At 45.5% G+C, this 23,331-nt stretch overlaps 1 protein-coding gene across 1 annotated transcript; it reads right to left on the reverse strand.

Moving 5' to 3' along the window:
* Positions 1–615: 615 nt before the first annotated feature.
* waplb (WAPL cohesin release factor b) lies at positions 616–22,814 on the reverse strand. Its single transcript, XM_034570179.1, has 20 exons — positions 22,474–22,814; positions 21,062–21,570; positions 17,057–17,798; positions 16,077–16,471; positions 15,496–15,620; positions 9,376–9,471; positions 9,016–9,186; positions 8,772–8,908; positions 8,503–8,614; positions 7,843–8,088; positions 7,592–7,703; positions 7,399–7,496; positions 7,028–7,104; positions 4,605–4,741; positions 4,041–4,156; positions 3,764–3,937; positions 2,800–3,016; positions 2,575–2,663; positions 1,977–2,072; positions 616–1,255 (listed from the first exon to the last, which is right to left on the reverse strand). Exons 2-20 carry the CDS (start codon positions 21,546–21,548, stop codon positions 1,190–1,192), a joined length of 3,693 nt encoding a protein of 1,230 aa, XP_034426070.1. The 5' UTR covers positions 21,549–21,570; positions 22,474–22,814; the 3' UTR covers positions 616–1,189.
* Positions 22,815–23,331: the final 517 nt, after the last annotated feature.

Below are 23,331 nucleotides of genomic sequence, written 5' to 3' on the forward strand. Positions count from 1 at the left end.
GGGCTCCGGTCCCGCAGAGACACAAAGATTAGATGGTGAGCAGGAGGGTGATTGGTTGTTAGAAAGGAGAAAGTTTCTGCTCTTGGTGCAGGTGGGGGGGGGGGGGGGTCATTCACAGTCTGCAGAGAGCTTTAACAACTTGGAGGGTCGTTCTGTTTCAGTCTCAGGTGTGTGGTTGGCTGACTGGAGTGAGCTCGGCGTGATGGGAGAACTTGTTTTGATGACGGCACAAGGAGAACAACCGCTTTAATTCTAGTCTGTTGGCTGAAGACGAGCTCTCACTTCCAGAGACGGGAAATGTCAGGTTTTATAAACGAAACTCGTGCAAACATTTACAGGCATTTAGCTTAAAATACCACCTGCACCTCTCAAAACCTGCAGCTCAGGGCCTCAAGTCAAGTCTGGACATTTCTTTGCTCTTTGGCCAGAAAAGATCGATACTCGTCTCTGTGGGCCTCGGTCACACGGAGTTGAGAGGTCAAAGTGGAGGAAGAGGAGATGAAGAAGAGGAAGAACACAGTATGAAAGAGAAGAGGTGAGATGAGTCAACGTCGTCACTTTCAAAGCACAGAAACAAAGTGATTGTTTTGGTCGGGAGGTTTTTTTTTTTTTTTTACTACTTGAGTTGTTTTGGCGATTATCGGCTCCAGAAGCAGAGCTCGGGGGCGAGAGGCGAGAGGAATGACAGATTGTCTCCGATCTGTCATCGGTCGATACGAAGGAGGAGAGAGAGAGGGAGAGAGAGAGAGAGAGAGAGAGAGGAAGAGAGAGAGAGAGAGAGAGAGAGAGAGAGAGAGAGGGAGAGAGAGAGAGGAAGAGAGGAAGAGAGGAACTGAGGAAATTCATCAAGAGCAAAAACACGGAGGAAAAAAAACACAACCTTCTGAGCAACTTTTACAAATAGAAAAGCAGATGAAATGTTTGTAAAACAAAAGGATGAGGGTGAGTGGGCGAGGTCGTAACAAATGGTCAGGTGACGTTAAGTCAGGAACTAAAACAGTACAAAGTTCTTTTAACTGGAGGATGAGGAGAACGTCTGGTGACAACACAGAGAAGTGATGAGGAACGTGTGTAAAAAGAAATAAGAAAACCAACGCTCCCGTTTCCAGCAGAGAAAGATGATGGTCATTGTGTGTGTGTGTCTCTGTGTGTGTCTGTCAGTGTGTGAGTGTGTGAGACAGGCTTCTCTCTAGCAGTTCTCCAGATAGTCAATGACCCGGGAGATGGACTTCTGTCCTGTGGTGCCGACGTCACACTGCAGAGACACACAGGAGAGGTCAGTGACAACACAACACAGACACACAACTGCATACAACAAACATATTCACACACAAACACACTGATCTGCTCTGAGGACATTCACTGATCATCACCGTGTTCATTAGAATGAATTGTTCATTTCACAATTTAACTCACTCATGAATCACACTCATTTATTTTTGCATCATAATGAATCACTTCATTATTTCATTAACAAACTCAATGTTTCATTTAAGCAACATGTTTAATTAATAATCATTATTCTATCACCTCAGGTTCATGTTCTCTGATCAGATTCTTCAGTTCAATTAACTTTTCATTATTTCATTAACTCGTTAAACTGCAAACAAATGTAATAGAATTCACATTAAACACGTGTATGGATAAATTAAACGTGTGTGATTAGTTTTTCCTTTGTTTAATTGTTAGATTATTAATTATGTTAGTGCTCAATCTTCGAGCATTAAAATACTGGTGATGTTTTGTGTAACATTAAACCACTGAGGACTTTTACTTTACTACTAATCTGTGGATTTATTATTTAGTGAAAATATATGTAATAATCAGGACTTTATTATGTTCTTCTTTATAATTTGTAAATTCGTTTCAGTTTCCCTTCATGGAAACTTCTGTACACGTAGAATATTAACTTGAATGAAGTGATTTCCTAGTTTGAACACGTCAGTGAGGCTGGATCATAAAAAGCTGAGACTCACTGTGAGGTTCATGAAGTTGAGGAACTTTTTCAGCATTTCTGTCATGATGGAGAAATCTCCTTTGGGCAGGTTCTCTCTCACAGTAGTAACATTCAACTGGTGAAGAAACACAGAGCGACAGTCAGGGACACGAGGGACATGAGGGACATGAGGGACACGAGGGACACAGGGACACAGGGACACAGGGAACTACAGCAGCTACATCATTATGATCAACATGACAGGACAAGAGTCTTAAGACTAACTAAAGTTCTCATGAAACAAAAAGCAGCTTTTACTTCTGTCTTGTTGTGAACCAAACAGCTTCTAAAGGTTTGTGCTGTTGTGAAATTAAAATCTGGTCAGTTATGGAATTTGTTTTGTGCGTCACCAAAAACGGCAGCAACACAAAAGATGGACTAGAAATCTATTCACTGTTTCTCTGCTGCGTCATAACTTTATCTAGAATCTGTCTTATTGTGAGGGAGTAATTGTGTCTGTCTGTGGTAGTGTGCATGCATCTGTGTGTGTGTGTGTGTGTGTGTGTGTGTGTGTGTGTGTGTGTGTGTGTGTGTGTGTGTGTGTGTGTGTGTGTGTGTGTGTGTGTCTGTGGACTCACCGGGCTCCCCTGGCACAGACAGCCCAGCAGCAGTGCTGTGTAGGAGGCCACGATGCTGTCCTCCATGTGCTTCCCTGCGTGCTGCAGAGCTGACAGGAGGAAGAGGAGGAGGAGGAAGAAGATGGTGACCAGGAGCAAACACTCATGGATCATTTTACACTAATTAACAAACTGGGAAATCAAATTAAAAATCAATACACCAACAGAAGGGGTTTGCAGTTGTACCTTTGTTGAGGTCCAGCTCTTCGTCCTCCTCTTCACTCTTCTTGTCCTTGGTTTCTTCTGGTTTGTCGGTCTGGTTGTCGTTAGCAACCCACTGAATCTCCCCGCCCGTTTCCTGCCACTCCCCACTCTTGTCCAGCGCAGGCTTCGGCGCCTCCTTGATGAGGTCATCAGTCTGCGCCTCGGCCAGGATAGCGGCCTGCTCCCGCTGGAGGAACAGCTGAGGAGGAAGAAGACCGTTGAACTGAAGTGTCACGTTTAACACCACCGGGGGGGGGGGTTTGCTGCCAGCAGTTCTCTAATCCGGTTCCCTCGACTGGTGAGTATTTCATTTAGGAGTTAGTTGGTTGAATCCAGTTCTGAACAACGATCTTAAGACTCAACTCAGTAAATGATGTTATTTTTGTTACTGTGACAACACAATAAATAATTTCCCCTGTGCTCTCTTGTCTCCAGCTGTTCCTGTGTGTGTGTGTGTGTGTGTGTGTGTGTGTGTGTGTGTGTGTGTGTGTGTGTGTGTGTGTGTGTGTGTGTGTGTGTGTGTGCTGCTGCGGCCGATTCTCCTGTTGACCTCTGGAAGTCAGTCTGGAAAAGAGCAGCAGCCAAATCTGATTAAATAGGATGATTGGATTTTAATGAAGCTTTAATGGTGCTCATGGGAAACGGAGCTGCCACAGCAGCAAAAGAGATGAGAGACAACAATGAGAGCACCGGGGACACAGGACAGTCCATTCACTGAGTCAAGTGTAAAATCAGCCTGATGCAGTTTGAAGGGGGGGAGAGGAACTGTCGTAAAAACACATCTTCATTTCATATCCTGGTCAAGTGAAAACTAAATTTCAGACATGATGGGAAACGCTGATTGGCTTGTTATCTTAGACTTAATGAAATTGATGATAGTTAAAAACTAAATATTATCTGCAGCCAGAGTCTGGAGTGAGACCGTGAACATGAAGGAGTGTTGTACCTGTACGAGTGCAGCGATGGCGCTCAGCGGGCCGCTGCTGGTGAGGTCCTGGTGCTGAGGGTTGAGCAGGACGGTGGAGTCACAGGGACCCTGACCTCCCTCCATCTCCATCTCCATCAGACAGTACCTGTTCCTGGCACTGTACTCCACCAGATTGATTAACAAGCCCAGACCCTGAAAACACCACACACACACACACACACACACGGGTCAATTCTGTTCCTGTCGGTTTGACTCTAAATGTTGCAGACGTTGTTACAGTTCGTGGTTTACTCACCAGAACACGGATGTCGAACCTCTGCTCTTGTGGAATATACTGAGGAGCTCTGAGAACGCAGTTCAGGGCTGTGACGATTAGATCCTCCTGTTCTCCTGTCTTTGTACTGCCCCACTCTGAACACACACAAGCACACAACCGCCATGGTTAGTTTGTAATGATGTTGAATCCACTCAAATGAATCAACCTCTTGTTTTAAGTTGCATTAAAGTCACAGCCACTAACTGTTTCCTATGTAAAGATATGTTAATCAAAGTCGTCCTGAGCTGAGATTGAAGTCCCTCTCCCTCTGGAGGTGGAGCTCTGAGCTTCTCTGTTCTTAGTCGTGGTCGTCCAGCCCTGCATTCATGTGAGTCCCTCCCTTCCTCCCCACGTTTAGATAAAAAGATCAGGTAAAAACGACCTTCCAGAGTTTCCTCCACTGGAGAAGCTATGTTCTTTGGCTCAGACAAAAGGAGATTAGTCCAGAGTCGACGTCGGTCTGAGATGAAGTCACACGAGCTCCTCATGGTGTTTAGAGGCTGGTTCACCTCCTCCTCATGAGTTCAGTGTGAGCATGCTCACCGTTGTCGTGCGTCAGGTTGAGCAGGACTCCGATGATGGCCCTCATACAGTTCTCTACTGCTTTCCCCACCACGGCTCCATCGGAGTTCACCTCCCTGCTGTAACGCTGGATCATCACCTCACACCTGCCCAAACCCCTGAGAGGAGAAGAGAGGAGAAGAGAGGAGAGAGGAGGAGAGAGGAGAACATTGGAGAAACGAGTTAGAAACAAACCTGATGGTCAATTCAAGTGAAACGGACAGAATATCCCTCACAGGGTTTTGCTTTCTGTGATATTTATTACAAAACTTTATACATTTCACATAAACTTCATTTTACATGTGTATACAGACACACAAGTCTATTTTTATTGTTTATAGCTTTCCTGTGTTTTCACTTACTTTGTCTTATCATATTTAATAAATAAATCAGAGTCACTTGTTTATCTCAGACACAAACTCAATTCACTGGACTCGACTCTTTCTTTTAAAACTCCATCATAAAACAGAGCAGCATTCACAGAGATGAGTCCACACACACAGACACACACACAGACACACACACAGACAGACAGACACACACACGGCTGCAGCAGCTGAGGGGACAAAGCAGGTCAGCAGCCTGATGTAAATAACTAGATTAAATTTAATGACGGCAGTGACTGAACACAGTAAAAACCAGAGTCTGAGCGAGAAGAGGAAATTAAGACAGGAAAAACATCAGAGGAGTCAGGATCAATGTTGGCTGAGATGAGAGACGGGGACAGGGACTAGGATGTATATGTCTGAGTGTGTATGAGTGTGTGTTTGTGTATATGACAGAAGTAGGCGATAAAGAAGAGTCAATAAAACAACGATATCATTTTTCTTTCTATTCCTTGTGTTGAAGTTCATTTGCTCAACTTCCTCTGCAGCTGAGATAACAACTGTAAGAATGAGGCCAAGGCCGCAAAAGAAAGTAAAACATATAATTGTGGTTTTAGAGAAGAATCTTTAGTTCCTGCCAATACGCAGATGAGAGTTGATAAGCAACATGACTGTGTGTGTGTGTGTCTGTGCGCGTGTGTGTCTGTGTGTGCGTGTGTGTGTGTCCAAACACGGTGGTTTAGGAGATGATTGAATTAGTCCGGCCGGCAGCTGAAACACTCGGGGAGGCAGAGGGGTGAGTTTGGGTAGAAACAATGAGGGCAACACACACAAGTAACAAAGAGGCGGAAACAAGGAGGAGAAAAGTGAAACAGCAGAAAAGAGAGACAGCAGCATAAGAGAGAGGAGGAAGACCCTGACTCCATAAAAGTAAAGATTACACAGCTTTGGGGTGTGTGTGTGTGTGTGTGTGTGTGTGTGTGTGTGTGTGTGTGTGTGTGTGTGTGTGTGTGTGTGTGTGTGTGTGTGGAGTTTAGGTGGCAGCGCTCGCTCGCTCTCTGGCTCACCCTGTGGTTTGGGGGGTTAATCGAGTTAAGGGCGAGGACAGCTGAATGCTCAGACTAAGGCCTGTGTCACCCACTGAAACAGCAGCTCTTTGTTGACCCATCCAGCCCCCCCCCCCCTCACTGCAGACGCTCTGCAGAGGGCGAAGGTCCGGTCACACAGAGGGTGACGGAGGAGGAGCGAGAAGGTAAATGAATTCAGAGGTTTTCAACCGATATATTATATACTATATTCATATACAAGGCAAAATGCTGAAACTCACTAACAGAAACACAAATTAACAAGTTAAAAGTTTTGCATAAATCCTGATTTATGTCTCAGTTCAAGTGAAGACTGTAGTTAAAGTATATTTTTTGGCATTTTATCCTTTAGTTTGATAGATTCTGTGAAAGAGAGACAATATGTGCTGGAAACACTGGAGGGCAGAGACGCTAGGAGGAGAAGAGGAAGGAGAACAAGGTCAGGTCCCTTCCACAGTGGACTGACCTCCCTCTGCTGACGCTCCACCAGCCGTCGGGCCGAGCTCAGAGGTCACAGGTCAACGCTATGACTGACAGGATGTCACAACCAGGAAATTGAACAACAAAACCCCGATAATGATTCGCATAATAACCATCAGGCACAGTGAGTCACACTGAGACGGGAGAGCACACACACAGTCTGTACAGTTGTTCAGGGAGTTAATCAGGGTTTCTGAGAGAGGAAATCAATGTGGATGGTTTGGATTTTAGACGCCATTGTTCAGTGTCTTTATATTCCAGAAAAAATCATTTTTCAGTATTCACTATGTCCTCAGTTTTCTTTAAAGAACATTTCAACCATCATAGTGCACAACAATTCCTCAGTGACAAGCCAACAGAAGAAAGGAAATAAAGACAGAATAAACACAGATTAACAAGAGGTGCGGAGGAAGAAGAAAATCATAGAGACGTGGCACCAGATAAAAATAAACCTGTTATCATACCAGAGCAGCTCTGCTGTGTGGGTTCAGGGCTGAGAAGTCAGTTTACTCACTTAGCAGAAGAGGCGATGAGCGAGGAGTCTTTATAGGCAATCAAGTAGCTCTGGTTCTCCGGGTTGTGAACCGTGACCTGTATGTACAACAAGAAATTAACTGTCTGGGAAATATGCAGCAACATGAGTTTTCAAAGTATCTGCTGCTGCTTTAGTTCAGTTCATGTTGGATGATGACGGTCGTGGGGAAATCTTTAGAAATCTCTCCTGATGGGTCCAACACACTGAACCTGACTGTGACTGAACAACCTAAATGTAACATGGATCATTCACACTAATGGATCAGACTAGGGATCAGTTCACGTGTCATGTCAAAGTCTGTACTGGGACGTAATCCAGGGGAGACGTTTCCAGGTCAGTGTCGTACTTACACTCTCCAGGACCCGTAAACACCTCTCGGCTCCCCACAGAGACGACACCAGCTTCTTCTCCTCCTCCTCCTGGTTCAAGTTATTAACACACTCTTTCACTGTGGAGGGAGAAAAGAAACACGGGGACACAATCAGAAAACAGATCGTCCTCAGTCATTTTGAGTCACTACGACTTCAAGATAATACATTTCACCTTTATCTACGATGTGGTCCAGTCCTCCCAGTAACCGGAGTTCCTCTTTGAACCAGTCTCCTGCTCGCTTGGACGTCAGGGACAGTAACGTCTCCATGGCTAAATGACCGGTCTACAGGGAGAGAGGAGGGACAAAAGGAGGAGGCGTTATTCAGAGTAAACACCTCCACGGTTTCTCCTAGAAATATCTTGACACGTGGGCCGGTTATGAGTCAAGTTGACCGAGGAGCAGCTTAAAGGATCTTCTGTACCGTTATGTTCTGCAGGTCCAAGTGCTTGTTGTGCACCGTGTCACAGAGCTTCCTGATCTTCTCCTTCATCTTGGCGATTTCCCTGGCGCTGAACTGAGCAGTGGAGTCCAACACTGCCCCCCCCGCCTGGTCTAGGTCCAGCTCCAGCAGCCGGATCATCAGGTCCAGACAGGACCGGTCCAGATCCATGTTCAGCCGGTCTCTACTCAGGATGTACATGAGAGACGCCGTGCACAGAGCAAGATTCTGCAGAGACGAGGGAATCAATTATTCATGTTACTTACAATTTGAATTCAACAAAGATTTGTCACCTAAAATCATTTTTTTAAAAGAGCCTGAATTTTCACAAAACTTTGGCTTAATGTCAGTTTGAATGAAGTATTTCTCTAACTCTTAATATAACTATTATTTAAAAATCTACGTAGATGAAAATACGATGGGGAAAACTTTTAAATGTTAACATGAACACACTGAGGTTTCTGCTCTGACTTCAGCTTCTCAAACATTATGACTCCATGCAGCATCTTAAACAACCTTCAGCTGACCACACACACAAAATCACTTCTATATCCCGTCGTCTCCAAACAAGAAAACAAAAGTCTAAGGTCTGAGGACAAAGCTACACAATCCTCTGTCAGTTGTAGGTGAGCTGCTGGTTACCGGGTGCTGTGGGGCGTCGTTCAGGGTTTTGAAGACCTGAGCCACCTTCCCTCTGGCCCGAAGGTGCATCCTGAAGCTGGGCATGGCGCAGCGGGTGGCCAGGCTGATCACACTGGAGAAACAACACACAGAAGAACGCAGCATGAGCAAACGGTGAAAAGAATAACAAGTGTTTTACAGAGGGAAGGATTGTAAAGCTAAGGCAGCCAGAAGCTGACCACAGAGGCCGCGGTTCATTCCCACCAGGGGGCGTGCCAGCAGGTTCTCACCTAAGGCATCGTGTGTTGAGAGGTTGTCCGCTCTTCAGACCAGTGGCCAGATACTCAAAGTCGTCAGTAAACTCCTGATTCTCTCCAAACTCCACCACGTCATTGAAGTGCTTCACATGCTGGACGACTGTGTACAACTTTAGAAACAAAGAGGATGAGCGAGCGGAAATACCTTTTAAAATATTTATACATCTTCACTGCAGAGTGGAGTGATACAGACTCAGGAGGAAAATGTTTAGCGTACCTCCTTGTGCTCTTTGCGGCATTTGAGTGTGGTGATAGTGTCCTGGTAGAGATCCGTGGGGAGGGTCACAAACTTCGTGACCTTGGGAGGAGGAGGAGGAGTCTTGAAAACGCCATCGTCCTTCTGAGCGTCAGAGGGCCCCTTACTGGTTCCTCCAGCTGAGACTGTGGCCTGGACAGACGGAGGAGATGATGGAAAATGGATTTAAAAAAAAGAAATATGGAACATCAATACTCTTTGGCACTGACCAAAATCATTTTGTGTTTGAAAGTAAAAGTTTGTGTGTGTGTGTGTGTGTGTGTGTGTGTGTGTGTGTGTGTGTGTGTGTGTGTGTGTGTGTGTGTGTGTGTGTGTATTTACAGGAGCTGTCTGGGACTTTGCAACGAAAGATGCGGGGGGCTCCTCTTCACTCTCCACCGCCCAATGTCTGGCGTTGTACACAGCTTTGGTGGGAGACTGTAACAAGAACACACAAGAACAGATAAACATCTCTGCAGCAAATATGGAAGATGAATGTATAAATGATATGTAAGACTGAAAGAATAGAACACATTCAAACCGTCCAAGTAAAACTATTTAAAAGTATTATGAGATAAAAGCAGGTGAGATTCAAAAGGGTTTTGGCAAAGATCAGGCAGCATGAATAAAATATAACCAGACATGGTCACATTTCAACACTGATCACAAGTCTTATATTTCATACCAGCCTCGTACCCTTGATCTGAATTATACAACCAAAACATACAAATAAAGATCAAAACTCAGGAAACATCACATCTTCAACAGGGAATTCAGTTCAAATCTGATCATGAATTTTTACTACAAAATTCAATTTAGTTTTGTGTTTTTAAACTAAACGAAACAGTTTATTACTAATTAACTATTTGTCCAGAAGCTTCTCTTGACGTGTCCTGGAAAGTGAGGAGGCAGCAGGACCGTGTTCTTCTATTAAAACATTGCCAGAGGTCTATTTTTTAAATTGCACACAGACTTGTGTTAAAAAAAAAACACATTGCATCAAAAGATTCCTGTATGAATAATGAAAAGACATCTCATTTCGTAATGTCACACTTCAGTAATTTCACTTAAACGTGACAGAACGAGAAGTGCGCAGACGGACAGAAGCACGAGGATGTAGATAAAAGTGTGTGGAGGAAGGAGGAGAAGAAAGAGAGAGAAGAGGGTAAAGAAAGAGGTGGAAGGAGGAGGAGGGGAAGGATCCTACATTAAACTGGTGAGAGTCCGCCAGCACTGATCAAACAGCAGGATACACACACTTACAACAAGCACAAACACACTCATCTTTTCAGCCTTGGCTCGACTCCTGCCTCTTTGTATACTTTTGCCAAACCTGTGGTCGGTGGTTGCCGGGGTATTCATAATGAAAAACAAAAGCAGAAACAAGGGGAGGACGGGCAGAAAGAAAGAAATGATAGAAAAGAGAGAGAGAGTTGGCTGTGGAGCAGAGTGTGGAGGGAGGTGGGGGGGGGCGGTGCACTGCAGGGTTAATAAACTGAGACAAAAGAGGAGGTCGGGGATGAGCTCTGCTGTGCTGGAACATCAACACACCAAATTAAAGCCTGCTACAGTAATCTGGAAGACACAGGCGGACACCTACCACACCCGCCCTGCCCCGCTCGTCATGGAGCAGCATGGGGGGGGGGGTGGGCGAGCTGTGGCCCAAAAGAAAATTAAAAAACAAAAGAAAAAGCAGAACGACGCTTTGGAGTCGCAGGGTTTGAATTATTAACAGACAACTGCCTTCAGTCTGACGAATCAAACCATGGAATCAAAATACGGGTTTCTTGACCTGTGCGGTGACTTTTATTAATTTATTTTATCAGCCCTTTGTAAGACACCAAAGTTTATGGAGGTGCAAAACTAAACCATGCAAGCAGAGGAAATAACCACAGAGAAAATATTGCCACTTAAATGTGATAGTCGATCGTTTTTCTGTTATTATTGGGGAAGTAAATACAACATGTTAACGTCCAGGTTGTTGCATCATTTCAAACCGGTTCTGCTGCACCCGGATTATGATAACAAGACATATGAGAGGTTTTCTTTCAATTTAAACAAAGTATTGTGGAAAAATATGTTTATTCATAAAGGTTTTTGAACCAAAACTGAGTTATCACATGTACGAGCATATCGGACAGACCAATTATCAACTGACGTGTGTTTCCTCATTATCCCTGTTATTAAAATAAATCTATATGTGGTTCTTCAGTGAGAAGAATCACACTGGAGAGGATCTTTGCTGTGGATGTAATAACAGCTCAACACATTAATAAACCAAACTCGTCTCCTAAATATTGAGTCCATCAACATCCCGTCATTATGGTAACATCTAATATCTCCCAGCGTCCTCGGTGCAATAACCGAGCAACATGCACATTCCTCCAACACCACGTACGCACAGATTACTGTAACAGAGGCAGAGCGTTGATGACTCCTCCAGAGGCTGGTCACTTTCAAGGGCTATTGTTTTTATAATGAGCGTAACTCAGGTCGCACTCAAGATTGTGTTGAGTGAAGATAGAGAGAGAACCGAGGAAGGGAGGAGAGGTATAATAAAACAAGCAGGGAGGAGGACGAGGGAGAGGGCATCGGTCGGGAGGCAACAGTAAACACAAAGTGCTCGAGGGGAAGTTATGGAGACAGGGAGAATACATAAGTCAACAGAGAGGGAGGAAAGTGGTTGGGAGAGTCAGGGCATGAAACTGGAGAAGCAGAGAAAGTACATTATGTATATTATCAAGCTCCTATGGGCAAAGTGTCTGCTAATACCCTGACTGCTGGTCCGCAGAGGGCACAGAGGAAATTACCTTCATACTTTGGCACTTCAAGTTCCCTTTAGCTGCTCGGAGAGAAATTTCACAACAAACTTATCTTGTTCTTTGCAGAAGTTTGTGTGGAGAGCCCGTGAGTCAGAGCTGCTGATCAGGGCCCCGGCTGATTTAACGTTGGCAACATGTTATTAGCCATTTGATTACATAGTCAAAGTGGCGTTTGAGTTCCTAGGGGTGAAATCAGTGCCAGGAGAGGATCATCGGTAAGGTGTTTGTGTTTTGGTGATGCACCGATCCAACAGTTTGGATCAGTGTTAACAACCACACTGACCTCATTCAGCAGCTGGGACATCAGCCGTGACCGACCCTCATTACATACGCTTCTTTTTGTCTATGTCATTCTGATGCAGCAGTTACACTTTCTCACTGGAGGCCCGAAAAATCCCCGACCTCACATGACCTTCAACGAGTTAAACGCTGTCATATTTAGAGAATAACTTCCTTTGATCAGAGCTCAATACGAATCGATGGAGTTCAAGGTCTCATGACAGCAAACAGACATATCTTTACATCCTTATTATGAATACATCACTGGAAAATAATAAACATCATGATTCACAGTGGAGCTCTTGTTCATTCTGTTCAATGTACAATAGCTAAATCTTGTATTATTAAAAAAATCTGTCTTGAGTAGTTTGTTGACTTCTGTTATTTCTGTCTTCAGGATGTTTTTCTGTTTAATCGAAGCAATAAAACACTTCCTGTTCTGAACGTGATTCACATGATATTCCAACGTTACACTGGCTGGAAAGATTAGTTTAGTTTAGTTCACCGTGATTCTATGAGAAAATAAACGAGTATTATTTGCAAAATGATTATTTTCTTTGCCATCATTACAAAACAGTAATGAAAACACCAGAGGCAATGACTCGTGACTGTTCCAGAGACTAATTCAAATATAAATTCAGAAATTAGTCTAACCGATTAAACAACCAGCCTGCACCACGGCTCCATAGAAAGTTAAAATGCTGCAGACTGAGGAGAACGTGTTTATAAGAAGCAGCGGAGACAGAGACGCCTCGCGGAGCTCGTAGAGACAAACTCTGCACATCACAGGAGCGGATTTAGATCTAATTAACAACAATCCTGCAGCCAAACCAGAGCGGAATCAAATCATCACTTCTACAATCTGCTCCTGACGAATGGTTTCACCTGCAGCGTGTTTCACACCAGAGCTAAACGGAGCCTGAAGTATGAAACACTGACGACTCACATACAGTAAATATGAGCTGCTCGAGGCTTCCATTGCTATTACACTCGATTGATGATATTGATCTGGCTCCGCTATAAAAAGACACAGGGTTCTTATGAAATCAATACGGATCCAGAGACTCAAACTGGACTCAATCCATCCCCTCATCCAGTCAAGAATAAACCAGAGCTCTTTTCACACACACACACACACACACACACACACACACACACACACACACACACACACACACACACACACACACACACACACACACACACACACACACACACACACACACACACACACACACACACACACACACACACACACACACCGAGTGTAGGTGGACACACACCTCTCCGAAATGAAACAAGGGAAGGGTTTACAGTTGAACGTTAGCGCTTCACAGGCATAGGCACACACGCACACACACACACTTTTATGAGTGGAGATAAAATGCACCAGATTTTGTGGCTCATGACATTTCAGTCGATGCTCGTCTGTTTTTAATCAAAATAAAACCTTCGTATTTACAGTTTCTAAAATCTAGACCGAACCCGATGGATTTTACTGCGAGAAACAAAGTGCTTCTGTTGGAAAGTAACATTTAGGAAAAACTTTAAACGCCTGTAAAATGAAAGTAGAAAAAGGTTTAGTGATTGACAGCTGACCGGCTACGCTGCGTGGTCTGTCTGGACCTGAGATGTGTCCCCATCAACCGATATAAAGATAAGTGCTGTGTCATTGTATATCCAATAAAAAGACCAAAACCAAACATGTGGGTCTTTCTTTGATTTAAAGGGGACATAGCATGCCCATTTTACCACAAGTTGATATGGTTCCTTGGGGTCTTAATGAAATGTCTGTAACATACTTTGGTCAAAATACCACAAGGATCATATAAAACAGCTTTTTACCCTGTATAAAACAGCCCTCCACAGAGCGACCTGTTTTGAGTGCCTGTTCCTTTAAATGCTAATGAGCCAGCTCCCCCCTCCCCCCTCTCCCCCCATGATTTTAAACGATATAAATTACATATTTTATATGATATAAATTATCAAATATGCATCCCATACTTTGTATTCCCCTTGTTGTCCTGGAGTTTTAATTTTCCCAATCACATAATTAAATGTCCCCCTCTGCCCCCCCACTACAAGCACACAAGCAGACAGACAGAGAGAGAAAGGGGGGGGGGGGGGGGGGCTATGAAGACCATCATTTACCCCCGAACCCCGACATTCAACGGGTACAACAACAAGCGGAGAAAGCAGAATCGCGGGCTGACCTTATATATACAGTCTATGGGGCTGACCAGCGGAGAAATGCTCGTCCCGTGTGAACAGCCAGGCGGCTGCGCGCTGGAGAACGGCGCTGCGCTGCCTCGCAGCGGCGCTGCCTCGCTGCGGCGCTTCCGCGTCCGGTGTTAACCCGGCGTAACTACTGTAACCCAGCGTAACTACTGTAACCCAGCGTAACTACTGTAACCCAGCGTAACTACTGTAACCCAGCGTAACTACTGTAACCCAGCGTAACTACTGTAACCCGGCCAAGACCATGTAGGGAGACTTCCAGTTCCTTGTTACAACACAATACCCAGGAAGCGCAATCGAGTCGCTCAAGCATGACGTTTCTGACTTAGAGGAACTATAACAAAACGCGCGAGTGTTTTTTCCCCAGAGTTTTTGGGTTGGTAGACATGAGCCAGATACCCACATTAACCTGTAGAAGCACTAACAAAGTGGAATTTGCATGCTATGTCCCCTTTAAGACTTCCTTACCCTGCCACTGCTTCCTCCTGGAACTATCAACCTGTTTCACTTTTTAAAAACGGTACTCAGTGTTTCCCTAAATCAGCTGCTTGTAGTTTTCAACAAATGTTTCTCAAACTTGGGGACATGGTCAGTGGTTCAGGGACTTTCAGCAGCGGATTCATCCACATTTGGTGAAGAAAGAAAGAGTCATCGTTATGTCTTTAAATAGTTTTAGGGAAACCACAGAGTTTTGTGAAGCATAGGAATGCGATATCATCTGGGTTTGATCACACACACACACACACACACACACACACACACACACACACACACACACACACACACACACACACACACACACACACACACACACACACACACACACACACACACACACACACACACACACACACACACACACACACACACACACACACACACACACACACACAATACCAGGATTGGTTAATTGCTGGTTTTGGTTCAGTTAGTGTGGTAAACATTACGACAACCTTGATTATCTGATCTTCACAACAGATCCAGGTACTTTAACATGCGCCACTTCCAAACACCAGACTCATGTTACATGATTGGTCAATATACAGGTAGCACTCATTCATGAAGTGTGACCACATGCCGTCTCCGGCTTCACAGGGATGTGAAGTGGTTTCTTGTGTCTGACCTTCTTGTGAGCGCTGAAGATCCTCCGTAAGCTGTCGGGGTTCTTCTCAGCTGGTTTGCCCCGGGGCAGCCTCCGGGGAGGGCCCGCCACCACCCTGAGGCCTTCCTCCGAGAAGTCCAAGATTTCTGCAGGTAAAGCACACGGCCACCATCAGCAAGGTTTCAGCAGCACATCTGCTGTGGTCCAAGTCAAACCAGATAAACACCCTGTGGCCACTGAGGATGAGGTCAAACATGTTACAGGAGGAGACGGAGTATGTTGTCAGGGCATCGTGTCCCAACAGCACGTGTGTGGGAGGATATGCTCATGTCTGCTGGTATGTTGGCAGAGACAAAGTACTGCACAGTTTGTGTTTACATGTACAAACATGTAGTCATATCTGAACAAGAAGCTCTGGAGCTTTTCAGATGTGGGATGAGCGTCGATGTAAATATGTATTTAAACATGAATTCATTGTCATTATGAAGCAGAGCTGCGTGACAAAATGTGTGCAATCAAAACCTCCCTGTTTCTCTGGGCTTAATCAAACATCCAACAATGCACAAAGACTTTCTACAGGAAGTGTGTGTGTGTGTTTTAACCTGCTCGTATCCGGCTTTCCTGCCTCTCTGGGTGCTTCTTGTACTCCTTGGCTACCGGTCTTTCATAACTCTCCAGCCTCTCGAAGGGATCAGGCGGCTCCTCCGTCGGTGTTTCTTCCAAGGTATCCACAGCATTATCCTCAGCGGTGTCCATAGCGGTATCCATAGCGGTTGCCATGGCAGCCTTCTTGGCCCTCCTCATTGCTTTGAAAGCAACGTCGTCTTCGTCAGAGCCATCGCTGTTGCTCATGTCGTCAAAGCCAAAGTATTTGATTTTGTAGTTGGAGCTGCCTTCTGTGTTGTCTGAGCTGTTCTCCGGATGCGTGTCTGCGTCTTCAAAACCAAACAGCTCCAGCTTACTGTCCTTCTTTGTCTTGGGCTGGGTCGGCCTGATCCTGCAGACAGGGCGGGTGTTAGAATAACAGTTAAGATGTGAAGTCTATGTTCGTTCATTAATAAGAATCAACTCAAAAGAATTATGCAATCAGGCAGCATCCTGGTGTCTGTGCAGAAAACCTCCGGCTGCGTTGTGCGTGTGTGAAAGACAAACTGCAGGTAAACTCTGGAGCTAATTCTCCGGTTTTACCCGGAGGTCATGTCTGAAAAAACGGCTTGTGTGCGGCACTGTTCTGAAAAAAAAGAGTCAACCTCTACGACGCTGCCTGGAAAACTTGTGACGTGATTTAAGTGCTGTTGCTATCTGCTTCTCTTCATTACTGCAGAGTGAGAACGCAGGTTTACAGGATGCAGGTTATCAAACAGGGAGCTTTGTGCTGCCTAACGAGACAACGAGCTCCAACGCAGCTGACAGATAACTGAGTGTATCAGTGTTTGTGTCCAGAACTCTAGAGCCAGGCAGAAGATAAGGCTCTACACCCCCCCAAAAAAAAACTAAACAAAAACAATAGAGTGAACTGAAGCCAACTACACAAACACGCCACCTTGCCAGGACTGAAAGACAACAACCTCATGTTTCTTACCTTGAGTTTTGTTCTTCCATCTTCTTCCGCTGCCATCCCGCATCTCCCAGCTCCGTCGTGCTGCCCGACCCGGCACCACTGCTGCCACTAGAGGGCGCTGCGTCGCTGCTAAACTCCTCCACCACTCTGTCCTGGATGGTGACGTTACACATTGATATGGAGGAGGGGGGCAGCACTGTGTAGTCCCTTGACCGGCCCCGTCCTCTCCCACTACCTGCTGTCTTATTACTGCCGTCAGAGGAGGGTTTGGAAACATCTGCACCAAAAACAGTGCTAGCTAAGGCGCTGGAGTCCTGCGCTTTGCCCTGTTTGTTCGGCCTCCTGTAAGTCCGACAGTTAGAGTTTCTTACAAGTGATGAGGAGGAGGATGTCTGGGAGTAGTCCGACGTCTCCACAAGGAAGTCAGAATCCCCCCCGAGGTCCTCGCTCTCAATGGAACTCTGAAGACGTGGTGGAGACGGGGGCTTCTCGCGTCGGGGCGGGCCCAGGTCACAGCCGCCCATGGTGACACCTGCTGACACCCAGGAGAGCGTGGGGGCGGGGTTACGAGGTTCCTGGCAAGGTGAGGGTGGACGGAGACCCATGATGGCATCCCAAGAGTTGTAGGAGGCCTCTGCCTTGGAGCCCGTCTTCAGGGTGGTGGTCTGTGCCAGGGGCTTCTTGTCACTCTCAGAAGCATTTTGGTACCATGAGTAGCTGTGCTGGTTCTCCAGTAATGATAAGGAACTCTGCTGGGACTTTCCTACGGAACAGGAAGAGAGAACACATTCAGAATTATGGTTATAATGCACCGACATCACATCGATGTGGATTTTCTTACGTTAAATTTACTTATCAGAGGATTCAGAGCACCAGAAAAAAGCAAAACCACATCAACCATAAGCATAACACATAAAACTGCTCAAATTAAAATCAGCACCAATATTTCCGACCACCTTGTAATGTGCATTTAGTTTTATCTTCTCTACATTTTCAATCCAGACAGATCAATTTCTTGGTCTATGAAATGTCAGAATAAAATGTAATTAAGGGTAAAACCATCAAAGGTTTCCAGAGAGTTTCTTCAAATAGATTTCCTTGTTTTATTTAAAAAACCAACGACCCTGTGATATTTTACTCTCTGGACTTGATTTATTATTTAATCACACCATTCGAGTACAGTTTCATTGCAACCTACAAAACACAGTCTCCAGCATCAGTGAAACAACACAGTGCTCACAGTTTGGCTTATGGTTAACTTCACCGGCTGCTCAGCAGATCGACGGTGTACACAATGATTGCACCATTTCAAAAAGCACCTTTAAAACTGAAACAGGTCACGCACACAAACGCAGCTGGAGCTTCTTACGACGTGCCAGCTGACATATTTCTCCAAGAAAAATCAAAAAGGGGCCTGGGGCCGTTTGCCAAGTCAACATTCACACTCTGGTTATTAGCAGCCTTGGTCGTTTCTGCCATCACAGATAAGAAGCCGGTGAAAATACTGAACTCGTTACTGTGAGCAAAGACAGGAAATTGCTTCACATTGTAAGATCAAAAAATATCTGCATGTGCTCTGAAAAAGGCCTGTGGTTTTTGTCGTCAAGGCTTTGTCGTCAGAGTGCAAGTGCAGAAAAGTAGGACATTTCATTGCTTCGCTCTCCTCTGACCTTATGTGGTGGAGGAAAAATAAAAACATAAAAAAAAGATGAAACACTTAGAAGGTGAGTGAGACCTTATCTGACTTCATGTCGCACTGCTTCACAGCATCAGCAAAACAAAGTGAGAGAGGTTAAAGCTCTGACTCTTAAACTGCAGGTTAACGTGCGTGTGATTCTCAGGAACTGTAATCGACTGAGAAGGTAAAAACATACAGGACCATTAAGTCCCATGTGTTTGTCTCAATGTCGGCATTTCTCTACCTGGTTTAACTATCTCCGTTTAAGTTTAGGATGAAAAGTTGTGGACTGGTTTTGAAAACCGTCTCTTAACCAGCCAGAAAGAAAAAAGCTGTGGTGCACCTGACAAAAGTGACACGAATAAATCAGGAGACCTTTCACCCTGTGTGCTCGTCTTTGCATTGCTCCCTGACACATGACGACATGTCATCAACGGCTGCTTCTGTTTATTTCATGTGACTTTATGCTCCTCTCACAGCACTAAGCAAGAGGAAATGGCAGCATGTGTTTCTGAGGATGACAGTGGAGGTTCTGACGGCTGGCGTTCGTAAACAGATCCCAGATCCCTCTCTATCAGACGGGATCAGGCTTTAGCCAACCAATTGAAAAAAGGTCTGGTTTGGCCGCAGTCCCAATCCCGTGTATTTACCCAGGGCGTTAATAAAAGCTGAACATGGTACAGTATAGAAAATCCATTTGATTAAATTAGTTAAAAACTTACTTAGATTCTTAAACACAAATTCAGACTTATCAAAATAAGTCTGATATGGTCTGACACACTGAATGCCCGCAGGCCACAAGGATGCAATCTGCTCTGATTGATGAAGCCGTGCTGCTCAATACAAGTATTGCTCTTAATTATGTTTGTGGACGACGGGGGAAAAGAGCAACTCCCTTAATACAACTCACCTTTAAAATAAATAACCATAATATAGACAGGAAAAAAACTTCTATTTCCTTTTTTCCTGGTATTTAAAATTGAGCAATTTATCTCATTATATTGTCCGTTCAAGCTGAGTAAAAAACATTGATTCATAACCTTCTTGAGTAAAAACATCACTCAGAAAGTTGCAGTTATCAACTCGCACATTTTTCCTCAAAAGAATTACTTGGTCAAGGATTTTGTCATATTTACTGAGTCAACAGCGCCAGTCTCAGTAAACAGATAACAAGGCTATTGATGGCGGAGCTTCAGTTGAACTTTGGTTCTGCATTAACTTCCCTTGGACATGGCTTAATGTCCCCACACTGTGGATATGTTACTCCGAGTCCAAGTGCTCACTGAGGCACAGCTTGTTGTTGGGAGTCAGCTGGAGTGGCTCGCGTCTCTGGCAGGTGGCCAGCAGCGGTCACGAAAAGCTGAGGGCAAGTCGAGCCGAAAGTGACGAACTGACAGTGACAGGCTGCAAGAGGACAAACAATAAAACCCAATTCCCCCAATGCTGTTTGGTCAAAAATTAAATCACCAAAACTGAAGCCCCCCGAACAAAAACCACTAACGGGCTGTTATTCAAGCCTAAATGATTTAACACAAAGCTGCACAACGTGCAACTCTAGTCTTACGACGCCCGACCCCCGCTCCTGTGAAAATCACTGAAAGCTGGAGAATCGTTTTGACCTTTAGATTATAAACGGCTCGGATGGAGGGAAATGCAAAGACCGAAAGAGTATTTAGTTTTATAGAAGATGCGGTTTGCAGAATTGGGTTAGCATCTGTGAGCTGTCGCAGTCCGTCACAAGATGGATTTCTGTTTGCTCCTCAGGAAGCTGCCAGACTGACGCATCGGATCTGCTCGTCTAATTTAGTTTTCAAATATATGTGAATGAAGATCAGAGCTCAAGATGCACTGACGAACTAAAAAACTCAGAGAAACTAAACTTTCTGTGACTGATTGAAGCCATCAGGCCGAAAGCGAAACAGCTGCTTCCTGTTTAATATCAAATTTCAAGGTTTCTGAGGAGTTTCAGTTTCAAGGAGACGTTTTATTGTTGTCATTATTTAACAGACATTCAAACATAAACCGAGCAACTTGTAGAAACATTTAAACTTCTACCTGCTCAGGGACAGGCATGTTTCATTCTGATGTCAATCTGATCTGTGGTTATACTGTGATCTTAACAGTAATGTAAGTATATTCATATTTTTCCTATCAAACTAGTGAATATTTGACTTTTTTATTCACTGCCAGTGCAATTACATTTCTAGACCTGTGCATGTAATTAGTTTGATTATCATTAAAATCTAAATGGCATCTACAGAGTAAACAATTAAGAAACTAAATGAATCAACACACTAATCAATAATAAATACCGTGCGTACAGACGCTAACATGTTTCAAAGTATTACCTATGATAGCGCTGCTGCTGTTGAAGAAGCGAGCCGTGTCCTCCACCACCCTCGGCTGGTTCCGGTCCCCGGACAGCCACGATGCACCTCGAGCAGATGCCAAGGTGTGGGAGGCTCCGTGCAGACTGGACCTGCTCCCCGTGTCCAGCGAGAGGCCCGGCCTTTCTGCCTGGGGCGGCTCCGCTGAGGCCGGCTTGGCGGGTGACGCCTTGCTGCCGCTGCGAGACGACACCGGCTTGGACTCGTCGTCGCTGTCGAACCCGAACGGGTCTTCAAAGCCATCTCCACTCGGACGAGGCCTCTTGTACACCTCCAGAACCGAGTCGTTCTTGGTGGCACCGGCGCGCTTGGAGCCCACTTTGGCCTTGTAGGTGGTGTCACCCCATTTGGTGCTGAGGGTGCCTCTCTTGGTGGACAGAACCTCGTCGAACTTGGACGTGCCCTCTCCTCCCTTGCGGCTGTAGGTTTTACCAAATCTGGACGTCATTGTTGCATCTGGGTCATATTCTCTGTGAGGAGGAGAGGAGAAGAACTGAATGGACAACATGGAGGGGAACACTTCACCATTCATACAGTTTCACTGAAGAACAGTAGATCGGTTCAGTTTAAACACTGAACAGCAGCAGTGAGTGTCAGTGGAGATCACTTCATCTAACAGGTCAACTTTCCTCACTCATCTTCAGTGTTTTCTGATCTTACTGGTAATTTAAACAACCTTCTACTCGTCTCCATTATGACCAGGTGCTTCTCTGGCTCTGTGTGCATGTGAAGCTCCTGGATGCCTACAGCTCCTCAGGGTCATTACAGTGTATCTGTCTGAATGATGGAGCATCAGTCCACATCGAATCGGCCTCTTTCAGGTCTACTTGTGATAAAGCTGAGGAATCGGTTCGTTCCTCGTCATCCAGTCACAGGGATCCGGTCTCTGGTGCTGGGCTCGCAGCTCACGCGGCTCTGGGTGTGACGGGGGGTTGTAAATATCAGCTCCTCCGCTCCAGCACTTCTCAGCTGGTTTGACAAAACAAGGCTAACGTTAGCTAGCCAGCGAGCTAATGCCGCTACACGGCTGCTAGCAGCACCGATTGGATGCTAGCAGGAGAAATGACCAGTACCGCGAATAACCCGGGTGAGTCAGCCGTTGGATCCACGCGACGACTTGGTAAACACGTGTATTTAGCAAACAGCACAACGCGTTTATTCACGTCACTGTGTGCGTTAGCTCGACTTTTAGCCGTTAGCATTAGCCAAAAGCCCAACAGAGGAGACAAGAGCCGTCACTCCGGCAAACCGCTAGCTCGAAGCTAGCAGCTAACAATAAGCACAGTAAAGTGCCAGCAGCAGCCGGTGGATCCGAACCGGGATCGGTTCCCACGGTCGCTCCCCGCCGGTGGTGTGTGTGCGTGTGCTCTTACTTGGGGAGCTAAAGGGCCGATCCGCAGCGGACACTCTCCGGAGCCGAGGCACAGGACCGGGCCTGCGCGCCTGCGTCCAGCCGCTCCGCACAGTATAAACAAGGCCGAGCAGGCGGCGTCACGGGCGGGTCGGCGGGGGAGCGGCGCCGCGGAGAGGAGCGCTGATCCAGCGGGAGAGAACCGAGCCGGGCTACGAGCTGAGCTCCAGAATCCAGCTCCTGGTTCCGGACCGAGTCTGTCTCGATTGTTTCCTCCGGGATGCGACCGACTCTTCCATTGGACTCCGCCGCTGCGTCAAGTTAACACGCACCGGTCCACTGCACCGGAAACCAGCCGCCAGGTCCTCAAAGTAAAACACACGGAAACAAGGTTTCAGATAAATCTACCTGTCATGTTTATATTTATACACAAATCAACATTTAACTTGTGCGTATTCAATAAAACATATAAAATCTGAACATGGTTTAATGCCACTTTGGGCTTTCATTCAGCAGTGTGTTCATTCATTGTTTTACTTTTAAAATTCAAACCGGATTTGCATATGATGTATTTTCCTTTACACAACTAGTTAAATCGATCTGATCGTTACAGATGCCGCATTCACGTGCTGCCACTAATCTGGTAAAACAGCTGTTTTCTAATGACAGCAGGAGATCTGAAGGGAGGCTCCTCTCCTCCTCCTCCTCCTCGTCCTCCTCCTCCTTCTCCTTCTCCTCCTCCTCACTCTGTGTGACCTGCTGTGGCTTCTCCTCCTGCTTCAGCCTGATCCCAGAACTCCCAACACTCCCAGCTCCTCTTTAACCACTGGAGCTGTGATGCTGGTCTGAAGGTGAACATCACCTGATGGGATCTTTTCAG

Source organism: Hippoglossus hippoglossus, chromosome 19 (assembly GCF_009819705.1).
Source record: "Hippoglossus hippoglossus isolate fHipHip1 chromosome 19, fHipHip1.pri, whole genome shotgun sequence".
In the NCBI taxonomy this organism is placed as follows: domain Eukaryota; kingdom Metazoa; phylum Chordata; class Actinopteri; order Pleuronectiformes; family Pleuronectidae; genus Hippoglossus; species Hippoglossus hippoglossus.